Source organism: Convolutriloba macropyga, chromosome 12 (assembly GCF_964194025.1).
Source record: "Convolutriloba macropyga chromosome 12, txConMacr16.3, whole genome shotgun sequence".
NCBI lineage: Eukaryota > Metazoa > Xenacoelomorpha > Acoela > Convolutidae > Convolutriloba > Convolutriloba macropyga.
The window spans coordinates 6970058-6992033 of NC_134479.1; the positions used below are offsets into that span (position 1 = coordinate 6970058).

The following is a 21976-nucleotide window of genomic DNA, read 5'->3' on the forward strand; positions in this document are numbered from 1 at the left end:
CAGGTATTTGAGACTGCTTGCAGGTAAATTACATTATATTACAATTTACTTGGAAATTCTAAGTAAATTTACCTGCAAATTATAGTCAAGTTACCTGCAACTTTTAGCAATATTCTGATTAAGAAAAATTAAGAAACTTTTGTCGGGTGTGCAAAAACCTGGTATGACCGCAGATTTTAATCAGACTGACTTAAGATTTCAACGTTTTTTGTGGTTTCTTCTTTTTTCAAGCGTCCGCTTTAACCAATGTGAGTCTCGAGCGCACTATTATTACGAATCAGTTGTTACGAAGACATGTGACACAACTCTTTGACTTCAGCAAAATTTTCTTTTTTATAACAGCAGGTGAAAACACGGGTAACCTTTGTGTTAAGTTTAAACAATATTCTTGACCACTTTCCCGCCCATTATTATCTGAAAAGTCAACTTTAACCATGCGACCAAAAATAAAAAAGTCGAGCGGAGAATGCCAAAAACTATTTACCGACAGCAGTGATTATAGCTGATAGGGCATAATAATTTCTTGTGAAATTTTTTAGTTTGCTGCTCGGACTTACTTTGTCTCATTCCAAATGCCCACTGAGGAATATTATTGTAAACACTTCAATCAGAATTTTGAATGTTTTTTTTCACGTCAAAATCTACATACCTAAAATAATATTGTTGTTTAAGAATGCGGGTACATTCTAGTTAACGTATTCTAGTCAATTGCACGTATCATGTTTTTGCAGGTATTTTTGCAGGTAATGTCACCTGCAATTTTGCTTACCTGCAAATTTGCAGGTAAATTTACCTAGACGTTTTTTAGAGTGACCTAGACGTATTGTGAACACATTATGTCATACGAAAAAGAATAACCCATTTGGCAGGTCATCAAAAGATCCCAGTGATCCAAGTCAGTTAATTAACGATAAGTAACTTTACTAGTGTGGGTGATTCAATGGGATAAAAAAAGATTACCGTTATCGACCCTAAAATTTAAGGTCAACTGTTAAAACTATTATGCGTTTTTTACTCTATCGAACTAAGAAATGGCTGGTTTTGATAAAACAATTATCGTTTTTCACTGCGGGTCTGTTTAACTAAAGAAAAGAATTAATCGTAAGTTTTTAGTAGATGGCTCCTTTAAACTTCTTAGTTAAGGGATAAAGGCTTTTGATAGTTTTCGCTGAGAAGGTAACTTTTTTTGTTTTTTTTTCATTGTAAGCGGGGGTGATATTACCAAACACGTTTTTTAAGTGTTATTTACCGTTTCAGAGGTGGCGAATAATTCTTGTTATTTATTGTATATGCCACAGTCAAGCTTGAATGTTTAATTATGTCCAATTTTTTCAGCGTTATATTATCATGTTGACTTTTTTCAACTACTTTTGTGCGAGAGGTAATTTTTACTGTTTTTTAGGAAGTGAACTGTTTTAGTTGATAATTATCTGTAACAAATTAAAAATATGGGTTCACGAACAATTCTGTATATTAGGCAACACAAAAAAAAGTATTTTAGAGGCTGTCTGTATCAAACATCTGGTGAGAGGAAAACATAGAAAATCTGAAAATCTGTTATTTAACAGCCTGCTTTCAGTTTTTTTAACTAAAGAATTGTTTTTCCACAATTTTGTGCGCCTGAACAATAGTGCGCCTGAACAAATAAAAAAGCGCCTGCACAAAGGCGCACTATTAACTTTTTTTGGAAGGATCGAAACTTTGAAAGGAAAACACTGTTCTGCCTTTGGATCTTTCGGATGCATGAGTTTATTAAAAAACCGTCAGAAGATTTCGATATTCCAAAACATATAAATTAAGAATTTACATTTTTGCTCACACAATAGAAGAAGCTAGGAAAAGATCTAGGGTAGGAGAAAATTTTCTTGTCAACGAACATTTTTGCTTCGAGTTAGTCAAAACCTTAAAAAAATTTTAAAATAGGATTTGAAGTTAAATGATAAGAGTTTATTTTTTTATTAAAAGTTATTTCAATTTAGAACAGTTTTGTAAGCACGTGCTGTGAAATTGAGTTGCTGAATTGATGGATTCTTAAACCTGAAAATTGAGTAGTTTTTTTTTCAATAAAATTTACACACCTTGGTTACCATCTGTTTCGTGGAGTGCAAGTGGAGTGTAGTTTATTTTGGGTCTACGGGGGCTAACCGAAGTGCTTATCAGTTCCCCGGTGAGATCGTACCTATTCTTTGTCCAAGTTTTTGGGGTGTTCTCTCCCCCCCCCAAAGTTTTCTGGGGCGGTTTGCCTGTGAAAACAACCTTCCATCTCTAATGGAGAACAGCACATATCTTTTCGCCGATGACACAAAAATTATTGGAAGTCAAATGAATTTATTTTCACTACAAAATGATTTAAACAAAGCAATTAAATGGTCAAAAGAAAACAGAATGCAATTCAACAATGCAAAGTTTGAAGCTATATGTTTTGATGTAAAAAAGTTAGATCAGTGTAGTGTCCACTTGTATGCAGACGATACAGAAATTACATGCAAATCTTCGGTGAATGATCTTGGTGTAGTAATTACTAATAACTTGAAATGGGACAGTCATATCAATCAGCGGCTGTCAAAGGCACAACAAAAGCTTTTTTCTTGAAGAGAAACGTTCCCTTTTCTACAAATACGAAAGTAAAAGTAAGTTTATACAAAAGTTACATTTTATCAATTCTCCTGTACGCGTCAAATGTATGGTTCTCGAATTGGCCAAATTGCAGAAAACTCGAAAAGATGCAAAGACGAGCGCTCAAGTGGGCTTTGAATAAGAAATTTTTTACAGATAGTGACTACAATCAGAGCCTCATTTACAACAATTTGTTGCCGATCAGTTTTCTTTTGGTTCGAAATGATCTTCTTATGCTGAACAAAATTTACAACTGTGATACTGCCCTTAAGTTTGATGATTATTGGAAAGTTTTCAAGGGACCACGCAGTAACCGTTCTGCAGCAAAACAATTTTTGAAGACCAATTTTAATTGGACGAAATCAGTCAAATTCGAATAGTATTTTGTCTTGAGAGTTGTGAAATATGCAAATGTTCTCTCTCAGCGAAATGACATCTCAACTTTTGACTGGACATGTCCAACAGTGTTATTTCGGAAACAGCTGAACTCGCTGTTGAAATTAAAGGCTTTGAACTTTAAATACTATCAGTATCCTGTTAATTGGTCCTGTTTCTAATTAGTTAACAAAGTGATTCCCGCATCGCGGGTACCAAGTCAATTTAATAATAATAATAATAATAATACAATTATTTTTCAGACGATCAATTTGAACTCATTTTTATTATAAGTCTTGCTGTAAATTTAGTTCCACTCTTTCTAATGCAAATCGTCCAGCTTCCAAATCCCGGCAATGACTTTGGTTTATTATATTTTCAATGTTATTGTGTTCCACCTGAAAATTTCTCAACAAATAACGTCCAAATAATTCTTACGAACAAAATAATCAGAACAAGAAATAGGTGAACGCGCAGTAAGTCGAAGTAAATGTAAGCCGAGATTAAGCAAGTTGATTTTTGAATCACAGATATGGAATCTTGCAGACAAAACACATTACTAACCACAAAATTAAAAGTAGTCTACAGTTTTTTTTTTAAATGTATAGTGTATTCCGTTGCACTAAGGAAACAAAGTACTTCATTTCCAAGGTTTCGAGTGGTTATGAGCCCTAGGGAACCACTGTCCTTGAGCATGCATCTCATTCCGTTTGGGATAAAATGCGGAAACCGCAGGCCGGTTATCGGGCCCACCGACCCCCAGAGACGACCTGCAATAATGCCATCTCAAATTTTCTGGATTACTTGATTTTTTTTAGTTCAGTTTACTTGCATATCGTCTTGTCTGACCGCCAACCCAGAAATAGAGAGCTTACAAGTGGTCGTGATACGCCTCATCTGATTCGTCATGTGTATAATCAAGTTCTCTTTATTTCTTAGGCTATTAAGGAATTTTTTCGTGGAAAATAGTTACTGCGTTTTGATATAAAGATTGATTTGGATGCAGATCATGCTTGGTGCAAATGTATCCTTTAAAATTTTTTTTGTGAATGACCCGATTTTCGTCTCTATATACCGCGGAGCAAGTTTTAAGTCTTGGTTGTTTTTTCAACAAGAAAAAAAAACGTTTTCGTTTGACAATTCGGAACAAGCTGTTCATTTAGAAATAGATATAGAAATAGTTAATTCAATTGGAGAGTATTGGACAACATTTCAAAAAATCATATCCAATTACAATCCAATTAGGAAACAAAATGAGCATAATTGCTCTTCAAGTCTCTGCCCATATACGCAAAAAAAACAAACCCAAAAAAAAATTGATGTCTTCTTGCTGAAGCGCATTAAAAGTTATTAATACAGGATAAAAACATGCCTTTTATCTTTAATGTAAAGCTCACTTATTTTTGATATATGTGTTTTCACTGGCTGAATTGCTGTAAACTTAAGTTTTGAATACTTTCGGGTAATAAATTCAGTTATCTTAGCCATTTATATGTTTTCTTCAACAAGTTAGCTAATGACTTTTTGTTTTTCGTATTTTTTGAAATTGATGGGGAAATAGGCCTCTCAAACTTTATCACGTTTGTTTTTTAATGTCTGCTAGACTTTGCGGAATTATGTATTTTGGCGGAATTTCGGACCTCATTTGTTTGGAAAGTCATTTAACAAGTTCAATCACCTAAAGGTCATATACAATATGCATCATGTTATCAATTAGTGTAAAATCTAAAGATTCAAATTTTTTCCTGAAAAAATTGCTCGAATGATTTTTCGTTGGACCCTATCAACTTTTTCTAAATTTTTTTGGCATAGACTAATAGACCATAAGTTATGACCGATTTGGCAAAAGAGTTATTTGAGGACATTTTCTTGGATAAAGATGTCGTAACCGATACATTAGTCCACAAAATTTGTTAAATTTTCTAAAAACGAAATCAACGTGATCAAGGAATGTTAAATTATCAATGTAGATTCCAAAATACTTACAAGTTGTTTTGTTATCTAAAGCATTATCCTTGAGTTTTACTTTTTCTTTTGTGGGTTTCCCGAAATTGATAGCTTCACATTTGTCATAACTATTTGGTAATTTGTTAGTAATAAACCAGTTGGAAACTTTTTCAACATTTGCTTAGGCGAACTATTGTCATTACTTGCATTAACAACAGTAGTATCATCTGCGAACCTTGCGAAAGTGCTTTCATTACAAACTGCGGGGACACCATTGGTATGCAAATTGAACAAAAAAGGGCCCAGTACCGAGCCTTGAGGTATCCCACTTACAATTTGCTTTTCTGTTGGTTCTTTTTGCATCCTGCTTGACAAATTGGGTGCGCCTCGATAAATAACTCTTCAAAAGCCCTAAAAATGGAGTTCTGAATCCATATCTTTCTAGTTTTAGTAACAAATTTTCATGATCTTTTGTATCAAAACCTTTGCTTTAATCAATAAAACTAGCTCGCCTTGTTGATTTATTAGCAATTACGGTTTGAAAAAACTCCGTTGTGGTGGCAACTGCATGCAAACATCATAATTTAGATCTAAAGCCAAATTGATTGTTCGCTAAGAATTTATTTTGTACACAAAATTTCACCATCTTCTTCATTAAGATCTTCTCCAGAGTTTTACTCTTTGTACTAAGTAAACTGATAGGTCTGTTATTACCAGTCTTATCTTTTGACTATACAAGGGTATTAGTTTTTTATTTTTAATGAATCTGGGAAAATACGCTCCAGCAAACAATAATTGATGGCTCTTGCAAGATTTCCCTAAATAATGGAAGAACAACACTTCAAAATTTCGTTTGAGATTCCATCATGACCAGTACTTTTCTTCTTTTTCAGTTTCTTCAAATTTTTTGTAACCTCTGATTCAATTGTTTGATGAAGTACGATCCTATATCATTGTTGCGGATACTATACCTGCTTTTCTCGTCATTAAATTTTGCAGGCATTTTTGGACCTATTGAAACAAAGTAATCATTCAAGTCATCAGCATTTGGTAAATCGATGGCATTGTCCTCTGTTTTGCGCGTTTTCATTGTCCTATAAATCATTTTTGGTTTTGCATTTTGCCGAGTTTTTTTAAAATTATTGTCTCTTTTCCCATCAAGTTAGTTACCTTAATCCGTATTTGTTTTTATCTAGTTTGGTTTCCAATGGTAGGCGCCGCTATCCGTTTTTGAATCAATTTGTTTGTTTACAATAGCGTTTTTGATTTTCTTTGTAATCCAGCTTGCAGATTGAGGAGAATCAGTTGTTTCAAAAATCTTTTCAGGCGCAAATTCGTTAAAAGTTTCGATAATCTTGTTGATCATTGTACTCATTTAATCGTTCTCAAGAGTTTTTTGATATTCTGGTCTAAGACAAAATAAAATTCAGCGCTCTGTCTGCTTTGAAATTTTTTCAAATTTCGCATGAGTACCGATGAATGAAAACTTATGTTTACGCTTGATACAAAAAACTCAGCAGTTGGTATAAAATGATCGCTTATTGTCGTGGATAGTGTTTCAGTTTTTATGTTTGTTTCTGTGATTATATGATTAATACAGCTATTTGAGACTCTCTTTTACTCACTTAAGACTATTTCAATGCTTATGACATGTGAAGAATTATTAAAACTTGATGAACACTTGTTAAAACTCTAATATGAATTATATCTTTGAGAAAACCTGGCAAGTCTTGAATAGAGAGTAATGATTTGTAATTAGGGAGAAAACTGAAGTTTATGAAAACGATGTGCATATTTAATGCATTACAAACTGACCAAAAATTATCAAAAAATGAACCATGAAAATTACCTTTAAAAATGAACCAGGGTTATCTACCAAGTGGAGAAAGGGCAATCTAAAATGTCATTTACTCACAATAATTCAACCATTTGTCGGTGAGGAACTACGTTTGAATGCTATGTTTCGCAACTACGCGAATACTATCCTTGGGGGAGATTTTTGTACGCGAGCTTTTTCATAGAGTGACTCTTTTTTTCGTCATCAAAACGAAAAGCAACACAGCAGAAATGGTGGCCAGACTGATTCCAGACGAAACGTTAAGTCTCGACTCAAAACGTGTCAAGTCGAAAAAAAAGAAATGATCAGAGCTCTGGTGTATCTATAACATCAATCCTCGTCAAACATCTTCTTTACTGAATCATTACATAATAAGTCTTTTCGATCATTCCAGATAAGCATCTCACTAGCTATGTCCTTTTTTTCTATGTCTCCTTTGATTATTTCAATCATAAGACGTCTTTAATTGATTGTTTTCTTTCAGTGGGGCGTAACATCCTCTGGCCTCAATCCTCAATCACATCCAGTACCTCTCTCACAAATTTTGCCAGTTTAGAGCCAACATTTGGAGGGTTTCAGGCGACCGACTTTGGATACACTTCAGTACCAACTGGCAGTAAGTGTTTATAAATTAAAATATAGTTAATATAATTATTAGATGTTATTGCGTAATACTGTGTCTGCTTTGGAAAGAATTTTCCTTGTTCGAAATTTAACCCCAAAGTAATTCATCAAAAATTGTTTTTTTTTCACAGCCGAAAAAGAAATTGCTAGCCAGTGCCCTTAACCTTAAATAATATTGTGTAAAGTGTGTTAATTGGCGTCAAAGGACAAATACATTGTATAACTACCAATTAGTTTAATCACTCTTTTGTCATCATAGTACAGTGTGAAATCTTTTCTACATGAGTCCAAGAAAACTTCTTGACGTGTCCTGATAAGATCTTGTCAAAGGTGTATCAAGTTTCGTTTCACTGGGAAGATACGTTTTCTGGTCTTAAAGAGGTAAACTGGATCAAAGGGCGCTGGCACCTATTGTACATTCTTTTATAGTTGTAAATGCGTTGAATGTAGTAGATATATAGCGCAAGGAAACATCCGCAGTAGTTCTGAAACTATTTTTAAAACTTATTAAATCTGAGATTCATATCGCATTTGCTAACTTGTAGCTGTTGCGGAAAAAAAACCCACTTCATTTTATATAGGAAATAAACCCCCACTTTACTATTAAAGAGCTGCGCAATTAGCGCATTTGGCCATGCCTAGCGGGCCATGGCCATGCCTTAGTGGACCGCGGGACTTGATATCAAACTATCACAACCGAATAAATTATCACGACCAAAATTAAATTTCAAAATGGGGGTTTATTTCCTAATCCCAACTTGTAGATAAGTAATGTATGTTTTATTTAGTTACTGCTCATGTGCTCTCAAACAATTTGGTGGGACTTGTGGTGTCATTCGAACAGACATTCAATCAATCATTCGGAATAACTAGTAAGTGACACAAATATCCATAGCTTTCAAATTCATTCATTCATCCAACAACTTCATTTTTAAATAGCTAATTAATTGCTCTCAAACGAAGTTTGTAGCAATTATATTAGTCCTGTTATCTTTTTTATGCGAGTTTTTGCTTGACCGAACTTTAGTCTGACCCATTTGACTATTCGAGCAAAAATACGGGATAAAACGGTAGCGCCCAGTGGGCATTAAGTTCTCTTAGAGACTCTCAGCTTACTAGTGTACAAGTATGCGATTCACAGAAACTGTTTTGGATGTGAAGGGCGCTTCTTGGATTTTGACCCCCCACAACAACCTCCACTCACATCACCCCCCCCCCGCTCATATCACCCCCAATCCCCATCCGTGCATATCGTTCAGGCCGTAAGGACCCCGTGCAGCCAAAAACCCCTCCCACTATTGCACCCCCCCCCCCCCCCACACACACACACACACAAACACACATATGGTTGCCACTGCGGTGCTAGCCAGCAGAGTTTACTTCCTATTACGTACTTATTCGACAGAAATCAAACCCGTTATCAAATCAATTTGCTTTTTTTTGCGTGAGGTCCGACACTGAGCTTAATCTCTATTGAAATAGAAGCCCGCAAATTAAACTAACCGAACTGGACGATAACAACTCCATTGATTCTGAAATATTTGTTTTGCTGTTTTTGACAATAGTGTTACAACTGATATTAAACCTCTAATAAAATTTGGTGCTATCTTTTCGAAGACCAGATAAAACATTTGGCAAAACTTGCTCAACTAAATTTGCGAAAGATTTAAGTGAGAGAACTTTTTGAGTAAAAATTTGCGAGAGAATTTTTGCGTAATAATTAAATCAATAATTTTTTATCGGGGAAGATATATATAAACAACTTTTTTCTGCTTTCAACAACTTATGATAGAAGTTATCTGCATATAAATACCTACAGGGCCATACAGAAAGTTGTAATGTTTACAAAAAAAAGTCGCAGTTTCTTTTTTTTGACATGAAATTCAACGCAGACTTTAAATTGTTTATTGTCAGCAATGATCGCATCTTACCTAAGGAACACGGGGAAAATGTTCAAAGGATTAGCTGAGAGTTGAGATAAGATTTTAGCACCCAAAAAGATTTCGCAGGAGTCATTCCAAATCGAATTTTGTGAACAATTTGAAATTCAACTTTTACGTGCAGCTAATCGTTGAAAAACATTAGAAAAGTTATGTTGCTACTGGGACAGATCGAACGCATATGAGAAATTTTAGCAGATAAGGCGTCTAAAGATCCAAAACTTGCAAAATATTGTACATCATATGCGTTTAGCAACCACGATTTTCCTTTTTGGATGTTTATGCATCATCATTAACAAAATATGCTTGCGGGTGCAACAGAATTTTCTGAAAGAGAATTGTTAAAGCTCAGCCAGTGTGCTCAGCTATACTCTTTTTAATGGTACATCTAATCCTGGAAACCGTAAAAATGTAATCAGTGCAGGGTCAAATTCACCATTTTTACTAAATTTTTTCACTATTTTAGTAATATTTTATTATTTTGAACCAAATTGCTTTATCTGAGAGACGAGAAAAGTCATTTTGCGCTGATATATATATATATATATATATATATATATATATATATATATATACATACTTACATATATATATATATATATACTATATATATATATATATATATATATATATATATATATACATATATATATATATATATATATATATATTATATATATATATATATATAAGGAGACTCGGTAATGTTCATTGGCACATAGTGTTCCGAATCCACTATTAAACATTTTGGGTCAATTATTTACTTATCTAAATATCTAGGAAAAGATAGAAACCTTTCAAAAATATTTTGCATAATAACTGATGGCTGAATAAGAAATTGCTTCTAACTGCAATAAAAAACTGCTGAAAAATAGGGTCAAATTAACCTCAAGTAAAACCTAAACTAAAAAAATTGAACCGTACTTATCTGGAAAAAAACTTAGGTTTTGTCTTCATTGTTACTCGATAGCAAGTAAACAAAAACGAACAAAAACGGCAAAGTTAAAAAATATACGTTTTTTATTTTTTGCAAAATATATAATTTCAGATGATGAAAACCATTAGATATCAACTGAAATCTTAAAATAACTTTATGGTTACTCATACCTCCATATAAAGACATTGAGATCTGCCATTATCCGGATCATATCGAATGAATAGTAAAACAACCAGAAAATATAGGCGAAAAACGAAAATTCAATTATATTTAACGAGAAAATGGCGTCGAAGCCGTTAAAATCGTAATCAATTCCGTAAATAAATTATAAAATCAATTGCGCCTTCTTTGAATACAGATAATGCGATTTGTGTTCTCTGAATAATGAAACTAGCTAACAAGTAGACAAAAAATGAACAAAAATGATCAGTTTTAAAAGACAATAGTGAAAACATAATTTATAAACTGATATCAATGAAAAAGTCCAATTATTTCTTTAAAGAGTGCCATTGACATCTTTTCATTATTCAGATCATATCACACGTTTACAAATAGAGAGACAAATCATTAGATAAGTTCAATTGCGCTTTTTTACGGCAATAATGGGATATGCAACTAGGCAAAAAGTAGAAAGAACAGTAAAATGCAAAGATAAACTATAAGTCTACATGTTTTTAAAACATTTGATTCCAAAGACATGACAAAAATCAGCTATCAATTGAGATCAGTAAATAATAATCATTTTTGATTCATGGGGAGCCACTGCTAAGAGCTGAAATTATCCACAGTTTTTCATGCGACTACAAAAGACAGAAATTTAATGACAAAAATGAAAAGTTCTCTTTGATTTCTGCTAGAGGACAGTGTCCAAGCCATTATAAGCATAATCTATTCACTGAAAAAACTAATATGCTCTATTGGGTCTTCTTTTTAACGCCCATAATATAATACCTGACGTGTCAATTATGTCACAAGACCAAGAAATATCAAAATGCAAAAAAAATACTGCCTGATCGTTAGGCAAGAGACCTAAATCAAAACAAAATAATCGCCAGTAAAAGTCCCGTCGCTCACTGTGAGATAATTTATTCTCATCCCCAATTTCTTGGTCTCACAATCACGAAAACAACGATACGATTAAATAATCTCTCCCCCCCTTGCTCAACTCTCTAATTTTCTTCAATAACCAAACCGCCCTTATTTTTGCCACGCGTTTCATTTCCTGCTTCAAAATTCATTCCAATTAAAATTGATTAAAAGACACTTCTGCAATACTCTTCCTCGTGAAAAAGGGCAACAATACAATTTAAATTCTTAGAATTGTAAAAAAAATGAGAGAAGGCCAATAATAGCTCTAGCTACTTCTTTGCGGTTATTAATAAATGTCTCCTCTCTTCGGGTGACAAACAATTAATTAAAAAAATAATTATTCAGCTACCCGGCTTGAGGAAAAATTGGAAATATGTAAGATAAGCGGAGAAAAGTTTTTTTTTCACCGAAATTTTCATACATAATTTTGCTGTGAAATTTGGAAAAATTATTTAATTTCACCGCTACCACCGATAAATTTTTGTTCATCGCATTCACCGCCTGATTTATGTGATTTCACCGCATTCACCGCTTATCTTAAATTTTTTTGCGTTGAATGACGGTGACTCTCAACCCAGATATCATCTTGCAAGAACGATGCACAATTTCAGGCTTAAATTGCGCAACCAGCGATCTTGGCGGCTGATTGTTTAGCAATTACAGTCTCAATTATTTCTCACCCGATGTGAGGAGAGATAAAAATTTGCTTCTAAGTACCAAATTGATTTGATTTATTTATAGCTCCAGACACATCGCAAGGAGGCGAGACATTCTCTGGTTCTGTGACTGCAATTACGACATATAGAGACACAAACGGAGCAGTGTGTGGAATTAGAATAGAACACAGTGGCAGTGACTTAGTGCACGGGTGTCAGGATAATGCACAGCTAGTAAATGTGAGCGAGAATTATGCATTCGCAGGGTTCTCAGCACTTCAGACTGGAGTTGGATCTGGAGACTTCGTACTTTACCCTCTGCAATATCGTAAGTTACTTTGGATCCATTATATTATCCCAGTGTTTTTTACACCCCCCCCCCCAGTTGCAAGCTGTTGTTATATAGCACGTTACTATGTAGAAAAAAATAACACGTGCGCCTTGGGAGCGTAAAAGATATAAGCCCACTCAGCTGGGGGAGGGGGCAAAACAGAATAGATCCGTAGCTTTTCCAGACACCTCAATAGATGACCATCTAAAAGTATCCCACATTGAGGTTGTCACCATAGAAACAGCAAAAAATGGAACGAGAGTAAGAAAACAATTTCATACCCCTATTTCTCCGATTTAGGGCGGAGAGAAGGTAATTTTTATAGGCGCAAATTCAGAATTCTGGGTAAAAATTAAAGAGAAAGAATTTATTTTACGCTCTTGTGTTTCACTTTGTTTATATTATTTTACACTCTTGCAATTCAATTAGAAATATGTTGTGTTAAATTCACGTTTTCCACCCAGAATAAGCGGAGAAGTATTGGTTTAAAACTCAAACACAGTAGTGCCAGATATTCATATATACCGTACCAAATTCTTCGTTTTCAAATTGTCCAAAAACTGAGAACTGATAAGCTTTTTACCGTTTTTTTAGTATTCTTACCGTTTTTTATGGCTTCCTTCCACTGAGCCAGTGTTAGCTGCCATACAGCACATTTGGGTCAGGTTTTAAAAATTTGTCCAGAGAGCTATTTTTTTTAGCAAATGCGCTTTCTCTTAGTGAGAACCGTAGCCAATACTCAATGTTAATCTTGCGAGCTCTTGGAATCCTCTCGCATGATTTTTTCAAATCTATAAAATGCAAAATCAAATTTTTATAGCCATAACAAAAAGTTTGGTTGAACATAAACATTTAAATCACTTTATAAACATATGAGAAGTTTGGTCCCTACATTACTAGAAGAGTTAATTTCTAAAGACCTTGTACTTGTATTTGCATGCCAAATTTTTCAAAAATCTGACGAGACCAAAAGATTGTCATCAAAAAAGCCCGCAATGATAACAGCAGATGACAGGATTATGATTAAAAGTTGGCCTCGACCGTACTAGACCATAAATGTTACAAACATTCAACAGCTTGTTAAACACGTGTTCCAAGCAAGGCTACGCAGAAGATACTTCCAAGACTTTAAAACTGCATCTCAAATTGGCACGTGGTTCTCGATTACTAAAACATATCTGTTAGATACTTCACAGAAAATAAAATTTGCACTTCGTTTTTCTCGGCAAGATTGAATAACAAAAAAAAAACAAACAAAAGATTTTTTGGTTAGATCACTGTCCTTTCGTTCTTCAGCTAGAGTCCACAACAGGGTCGAAATCACATCCGTTTTCAAGTGTCTTTTGTAGAAAAGAAATACACAGATTAATACCAGATTGTCTCAAAGGCGTCAATAGAATTACGTAACCTATCATGAAGAAAAAGTATATTTTCAGATTAAGATCGTGGCAGAACATAACACTAGCCGTATAAACACTTCCGTTCAGAAATCTAATGTAAACTAATATTATAAAGTTTACCTCACATTTATAAACAGATCTAAAATTTGATTAACAATTTGATAAAATTTGATAAAATTTGATCTGTTTGATCAAAATTGATCAAATTTGGCCAAACAGATAAAAAAAACTGCTTAAATTTTGATTGAGTTATATTTTGACTGTTTAGACTGATTGAGTTTTATAACTTTTCGTATAACGTTTTGGATTCTAAATTTAAGAGCTTCTCAGGAATGTAAATTATGCTATTTTCAATAATTTAGTTAAATGAATCATTTTATAAACAAATTTTACAATTGAACACTTTTTTATCCTGACGATGCCAGCAATTGCAAAAATACGTGAATTTTTTAATTGCATCTATTTTGGTATATATTTTTTCCAGCGACCAAATACTTTATATGTCTGAACTGTCAAAGTTATCTTTTAGATCATGCAAATACTTGTTCCAATTTGCAATTGGCAACAAGGTTGAGCAATTTTTGCCTAATTTCAAAATTAAAATCTTGTAAAATTATTTGTACTGTGACATTAAATGACAGTAAAGAAAAATAAAAACAATTGATCGGCAAACTCGAGCGGTACAAAATTTCTCGTGTTAATCTAGCTTCAGGATTTATAATTTTTTTAAGTTAGACAATTCACTGCTCTTACCGATTTTTGCTTCGATTCAATGTGAACTTTATGAAAATAAGACGAGACTCCAGTTTCCGTTTATCATTTTTTTGAAAATTCTTCCGGGACTGATCGACCTCAGCATTATAATAAATAGAAATAACTTTTTCCATAATATTAGTGTAGAATTGAATTGAGCGCATTAATCGGTTTTCCGAATTCTGATTAAAATATTAGCTACAATTTCGATTTACAAATGGCACAAACCCATTAAGTAGAAAGCACCAGAAAGCTCAGAAGAGTTTATGTTCACTCTCAATTGGTAAAAGAATAATCGCAGACGTTATAAACACTTCCTCCAGTGCCTATTGGCGAAAGTGGGACGAGAAAGAACTGGCAAGACCTAAAATACATGGCTCACAAAAAAGCTGCAAAGCATGCTTCAAGTTAAAAAGTGGGACATTTTAAAAAGTTAAAACGAATCAATCCAACCCTTAAAACGTAGTCCGAAAATAGAAAACTTTTCATCTTTTTTTCCGGGGTGAGATGGTTGAAATATGAACGGGTTGCTATAGACAAAAGCTCGCCATGATTAGAAGATTCAGACACAAAAGTGACATTGACTCAAATTAGCGCAAAACACCAAAAATAAGTTATCCGACGAAGCGTGTTTTTGCTTTGACCCTGCGGGATTATGCCAAGTTTCGCAACTGTGAATTGAAAGTGCGATGGTTTCCAATTTGTGCACTATAATTAAATTGTGACGAACGAAAAGTGGATATTATCAATTGGTCAGACAAAGATTTGACATTATCCGGAATTGTGCGCATATGTGAAATATTTTGTAGTTTTTTTTCAAAAGTGTTTAAATTACGGCAAGCATAATCTGACGGAACAGACAGTGAAAGAACGTTCGACTGTCATTTGACAATAAAGACAGTGCGAAGTTGCATGTCAGTGCTCCGCTTCAAACTAAACCTTATGAAAGTGATAAGAGACTCCAGTTTTCTTTTCAATGTTTTTAAAAATTTTTTCGGGACAGATCGACCTCGCCATTACTTGTGTTTATAATTTTAGTTTAGAATCGAACTGGGTGCATTAATCGCCTTTTGAACTCTGATTACTACGCTAGGTACAATTTTGTATTAGAAAAAGGCATAAGCCCTATAATCGAACTGAACTAAAGCAGCAAAAGTCGTTGTTTATGTTCACTCTTGTTTGGGAAAAGAGTAATTTCTGACGTTTTAAAAAGCTTTTTCGATTTGAAACTTTTCGATTTTGTTTTTTTTTTTAAATCTAAAACTTTTTTTTTAAAATTGATTATTCTTTTTCTCACTTCTCTCTTGTATTCACACTTGTTATGATTTAATGTATCCTTTGCAGCTCCTTGATTCATAGTCTTCATATCCTTCAATTTACCTTTTAAAACCTTCATTTCCCGAAGTAATTCGTTTTGGACAATTGTCATCCAATAATACCAGGGTACAATTAGAACATTTAGGCATAAAGGAAATTAATTAACAAAGTAGCTTGACCCAAGTTATCAATTGCCTTAATCCATATCAATTATAAGGCTTATTTCACCCATAAGGTTTTCGTGAAACATTCGCATTTGCCTTTTATGGACCCGAACCTGGTTATTGCTGCTTCTTTGTTCAGTATCATAAGAAGTGAACATTAGGAATTAATGCCTAAAACTTAGACCTAAAATGCCAAAAGGTGGCAGTATTTGTGGGTAAAAGTATGTCGAAAAAAATCTGGCGAGACCTATGTCTTCTAAAATACTTGGCTCATAAAACAAATTTGCAAAAGATGCTTCAAATTAATAAGGTGGACAAGTTAACAAAATAAGAAGAATTGAATTGCCAATCCAACCCTGAAGACGTAGACCAAAATCAAACAGATTCCATCGTTTTTAGCGTGTGAAATGGTTGAAATTTGAATCGGTTGGTACAGACAAATTTCACCATTATTATGAGTTCCAGACAAAAAACTGAATTTGACTCAAAATAGCGCAAAACACCAAAAAAGATAATCCGACACAACGCATTTATGCTTTGACCCAGCGGGACTATGCGAGGTTACGCGGCTGTGAATCGAAAGAGCGATTGACTCGAATTTTTGCAACTATGATTAGATCGTAACAAACGAATGCCGAATATGATCAGATGTTCAGACACTGAAATAAGTCATGACTATCATTTCTTAAAGCAATGCAAAGTTGCATGAATATTAACAGACAAAATTTTAAGAATGCTGAGTTTTTTTTCTTATTATAAAACAGTGTTTGCCTGTCAAATCTTCCACAAAGAGCTTCTGAAAAATGTATCTGAGTCAATTGAGATAATAATCCTGAAGAAAACTTTTGAAGGGTAAAGCAGTGGAGCAAAATGTTTTTTTCTTTTTAGGTTGGTAAAAATCCAGAATTTTTTTGCCACAATCTGGATATTTTCGAGTGTTGCTTCAGTTTACTTACAGCTGAAGCTGTTTAGCTGTCTGAGGCATCTTGCTCAGTTAAACTACAGATTTGAAGTTTTAAAAATATGAGCTCAGTGGGACTATAGGGCAGAATCAATCAGACTATGAATCGAATTATTGCGTTTTTGTGGACTTATGATTTGACATAGTGGGCTTATGTCTCGCACTATTGGGTTCATGATTCGAACTAACGCAATTTAATGAGAAATATTGGGGCTATAGTTTGATTGTGTGGTCACATGAATGAAACTATCGCGACAAAAAGTATGGTCTCCAGATTTTCTATTTAACGTTTGAGAGGGGGTACCAACCTCCTCCCCCCCCCCCCCCCGCCGATAATTGTCGAATTACATCTCGACCACCTCACTCCGAATTGCGCCCTGGAATCCTTTTCTAGACCCTACAGGGTGGGGATATTGGTTCGAGCGCACAAAAAGTCTGGACAACTGTGTTGGTCCTGAAACTCACCGTGTGCATTCGACTGGGTATGTTGAGGGGTCACTTTTGTCTGAGGCCTCAAGTTAGAGTTGTTTACGTTTTCCCAGTTGACTGTTTTTTTTTCACGTTTTCAGAGCTGTTACACCCTAGTGTAGTATCGTGGACAGCCACAGACACTTCCATCACATTTGAGTTTAATGTCTTCTGGCCAACAACAAATGTCTCAGTTGGATACAGTTCAAGGTCAGCCAGGAACTCAACTGACCTCTCTCTAGAATACGTCACAGCAACCCCATTCACGCATACACTTACTGGGGTGAGTTTTTCATACTACCTGTTCAAACTTCCCTTTAACACCCAGACTTGCGGAGCTTATAAAAGGGGTAGAAAAAATATCGCAAAATAAGAGTTTATTCTTTTCATTTTCAGCAAATTTTTAGGTGGAAACTATTTTCAAAGCTTACAAAGCTCACTGATATTTGAACGTACCACAACTTTTTCTTTGCACAGTGATTTATAGAAACTATAACTTTTAGGATAACTTGAATTTTGAAAAATTATAGTATTTCTAATACTTTTTTTTCCAAAAAAACAATATGGAAGGACACCGTGCCTTGACATAAGGGGAATTAAAATTTATAGTCCTTTTTGTTATATTTCTTTCCTCATGCTTCAATTAATTCATGGAAAATTACTACTTTCCTATGACTAATTGAATTATAATTTAATAAATTTAATAAATTTTATAATTTTATTTATATTTTTGTAAACTCGAGTCGAAAAAAATTAACTTTTATTCTTGAATAGGGAATTTGTAAATCTTCCAGTATAGTTTATGATTTTAATTTTTTTGGCGCTGAAACTATGGGGCAAAAACGGTGCAGAACACGGACAAGTACGAAATGGAATCATAAAGGATATCTTCGGTTTTATTCACAAAAATGGCTTTCAATTACCTCTCGATCAACTAATTTCAGTCAACCAATTCGTACTCGTACATGACAACGACCCGTAATGAAAAAATGTTTTTCACTCTTTAAATCCTCAGTTGACTTTGTTATTGATTACTCTTTAAATCCTCAGTTGACTTTGTTATTGATTATCGCTATAAATTTTTAACAGATACTGGTCACTATACAAAGAATCTTGGGGGAAGGCAAAGTGCGAATAACGATATATTGTTTAATGGAAGCATGATAGCAATGTCTCACAGCACTAGAATGATCTTAAGGTTTACTGTGGCCTAATCCACAGGAGACGAATTGCAGCAAATGTTCTGGTCAGAGGACAAAATCTGGAAAATTGTTTGTTTATATGTCCCTCTGAGGTTTGATCATCAGCGAGATCTGGAAACTGATAAAAACAACTGTTCTGAACTACAGAATAGAAAATCTCAACCTGTGTACTCTTAAATTTTTTTTAATTTTTTTAAAAAAAATAATAACAATATCAATTGCGCAATAACTTAGTTTATTGCTGACATGGTTCTAATTAAATCAACAGTCTTCTGATTGAGCTTACCCTAACCCCCCCCCCGTTCTTTAATTTCACTAATTGCTTTCTTCTTTTTTTCCCTTTACTCAGGCAATTTGTTCAACTCTAAAAACTTATATACTTGGTTCCTTTTCAGGTGACAGTGAGCAATGTGAGCAGTTTTCCATTTACCTCGACTGTTGTTGTTGACTCTGATCTGATGCCATGTTCTCCCATGTTTGTTCAACTAGAAAGTGTCAGTTTGAACAACAGAGCATTTCAGCAGAAACAGGATTACTATGCATGGACCTGTAAGACATTTTTCTGAATGTTTCATTACAAACTGCTGCATTTGTTTTTTTTCTTATCAGTGATCGAACAACCCTAGTCCCAAAGAACGAACAAAAACGCAAAGTTCGGTGTGTTCGGTTTCAAACGTAAGAAATCGTCGAATGTTTGATCTGGAATGTAAGAAAGCTTCGGTATGTTCGGTTTAGACAGATTTGGTATGTTCAGTTTGGAACGTAAGAAAGCTTCGGTATGTTCAGTTTAGACAGATTTGGTATGTTCGGTTTGGAACGTAAGAAAGATTCGGTATGTTCGGTTTAGCCAGATTGGGTATGTTCGGTTAATAGACGTAAGAAACGTTTGGTATCTTCGGGTTTATATGTAAGAAAAAGTTGGTATGTTCGATAATCAATGTAAAAAACCTTCGTTATGCTCATAGGTAATATTATTAGAGAAGAAAGATCCGAGCTGAAATTGTCCCGATATTAATCTTTATGGAAAAAACCGAACAAAACGACGATACCGACAAAAACTAGGGAAACGATTGAGAACTCAGTTTGAGGCAAATTGACCTCTGATGTAACTTTACTCTCAATTAAAATTGGTGTAAATTAATCAAAAAGGGTTTTAACACATGTGTTATTACAATCACTTTTTATTACAATCACTCAGGTGCAATTTTTTTATATTACAATTTTAGGAGCAAACTAGTCTAAGCTTTCTTAGTCAAAAATTTTCTTGTCTTTTTGTACTATATAACGGAAACTAAATTATTAAAACCCGCTTTTCTACCACACACATTTATTTACCGTATCAATTAAATCTGATTTTCTTTTGCAACCGACGGTACCAACAAAAATTCGAACCCGAAAAGCAAATCTATACATATTTTTCTGCCAATGAAGAACTTCGTCATCTGTCATATCATACCGAAAAAGAATATTTTAGATAGCCTATACTCTTGAGACACAAAGGGTTGAAGAAAAAACTAATTTTGAGAGACCAATTATTTTGAGTTCATCAATTCACGCCTCATGGTGATCTCCCTCTCAGTTTTCGTGTTTTTTTAAATTTTACTGACACCCATATGCTTCTTCTTTTCTGCCGTTTGCACATTGAAGACATTGCTATATTCTGTCGCGTCATATAAACATTGCTGTTTTGAGAATATCTATATATAACCGCAAGATACAATTTCACACACACACACACACACACACACACACACACAATATATATATATATATATATATATATATATATATATACATATGTATACATGCCAAGAGTGGTAGCAAATCTGTTTGGAGATTTGTGAACAAAACATGACGATATTTTTGGTATTTGAAATAAATAATTGTAATCATATCTAAGAATTCTATGAAACATATCCAAGTATTAATTTTCCATGCCTAATCAAATTATCAATGCTGCATCTGAAAAAATAAACTAAAAGGTAAATATCCTATGAAGTTTCTCTAGAGGTGACATCTGTATAGCACCACATTAGCTTTGCGTGTTTTTGGGATATTAGTTCCCTCTTATACGCTCTTAGTTTTCGATTGTAGGAAACACTGTTTTCTATGATCTCACATAGGAAGCTTACTTCCGATTTGCAGATCACTGACGACATTAAAAGCAACCAAAAATTGTCATGTTTACAGTATTAGTAAGTAAAAACACACTGAATTCTAGCAGTGTAAATTTTTGCTGTTTTATAACCTGAAAAAAACAGCTCTTGCCTAGCTGGTACTGGACAATGTTCAGTTAGTTAATCCAGCTTTCGTGAAACAATTTTGTTTTGTCATATAGAGTTTTTACAATTCGTAGTTCTGATTTCCTCAAACGTTCTGATGTGAGCAGTTTGGACACCAGATATTTTACCCGCAACAAAATGACAAAACAAATTTCGTAAATCTTAAACCAATTGCTATTGAATTTCTCTGTGCAAAATTTATTGGAGATGGGCCACTTTTTATCAACTTCTAAATAAACATTGACACCGTTCTGACGCATTTTTAATGTTTAAGTTTTATTATTAAACACCATTTTGCAAGTGTGTTAAACTTAAACTTTCAAACAAAATTTGCATTTTTTAATTGAAACAAAAATTTATATATATATATAAATATATATATATATATATATATATATATATATATATATATATATATATATATATATATATATATACATATATATATATATATATATATATATATATAATATTTATATATATATATATATATATATAATAATATTTATATATATATATATATATATTACATATTTATATATATATATATAATATATTTATGTATATAAATATATAAAATATTATATATATATACATACATACATATATATATATATAATTAATATTTATATATATAAATATATAAAATATTATATATATATACATATATATATATATATATATATATATATATATATATACCACAGGTTTTTCTGTAATTAGAAAAAAAATTGTCTATGTGATAAATATGGTAAGTTTACGGAAATTTTTTCGTCATGTCAGGTTTTTGCCGAGCTCACACGAATATTAGTAATACATTTTTTGGTATTAATTCATCAGGTGTTCAAAGTAAAGTATGTAAAGAAGATTTTAAATAGTCGATCTTGTACAGTTCACGGGGTTTTGTCGCAAGTTTTTTTATGTCGTATATCGTTCTGAAAATTCGTGAATGAATTTTCCTCAGCATCAAAGTAGTGTTATTTAGTTGGGACACTAGATATTGGAACTGCAAGGAAATGTTGAGAGCACATAATTTATAAATCGTAATGAATTTTCTATTAAGTTTTTCTAGACGAC

The 21976-nt window shown here is 33.4% G+C and overlaps 1 protein-coding gene across 1 annotated transcript in view; it reads left to right on the top strand.

Moving 5' to 3' along the window:
- The window catches only part of LOC142350958 (uncharacterized), a 94612-nt gene that overhangs the window by 10584 nt on the left and 62052 nt on the right, over nt 1–21976 (top strand). Inside the window, exons 4-8 of the mRNA XM_075402985.1 lie at nt 7260–7391; nt 8188–8271; nt 12107–12349; nt 17517–17698; nt 19013–19166. Coding sequence (XP_075259100.1) covers nt 7260–7391; nt 8188–8271; nt 12107–12349; nt 17517–17698; nt 19013–19166 — 795 coding nt within the window. The remainder of the gene's footprint in view (nt 1–7259; nt 7392–8187; nt 8272–12106; nt 12350–17516; nt 17699–19012; nt 19167–21976) is intronic.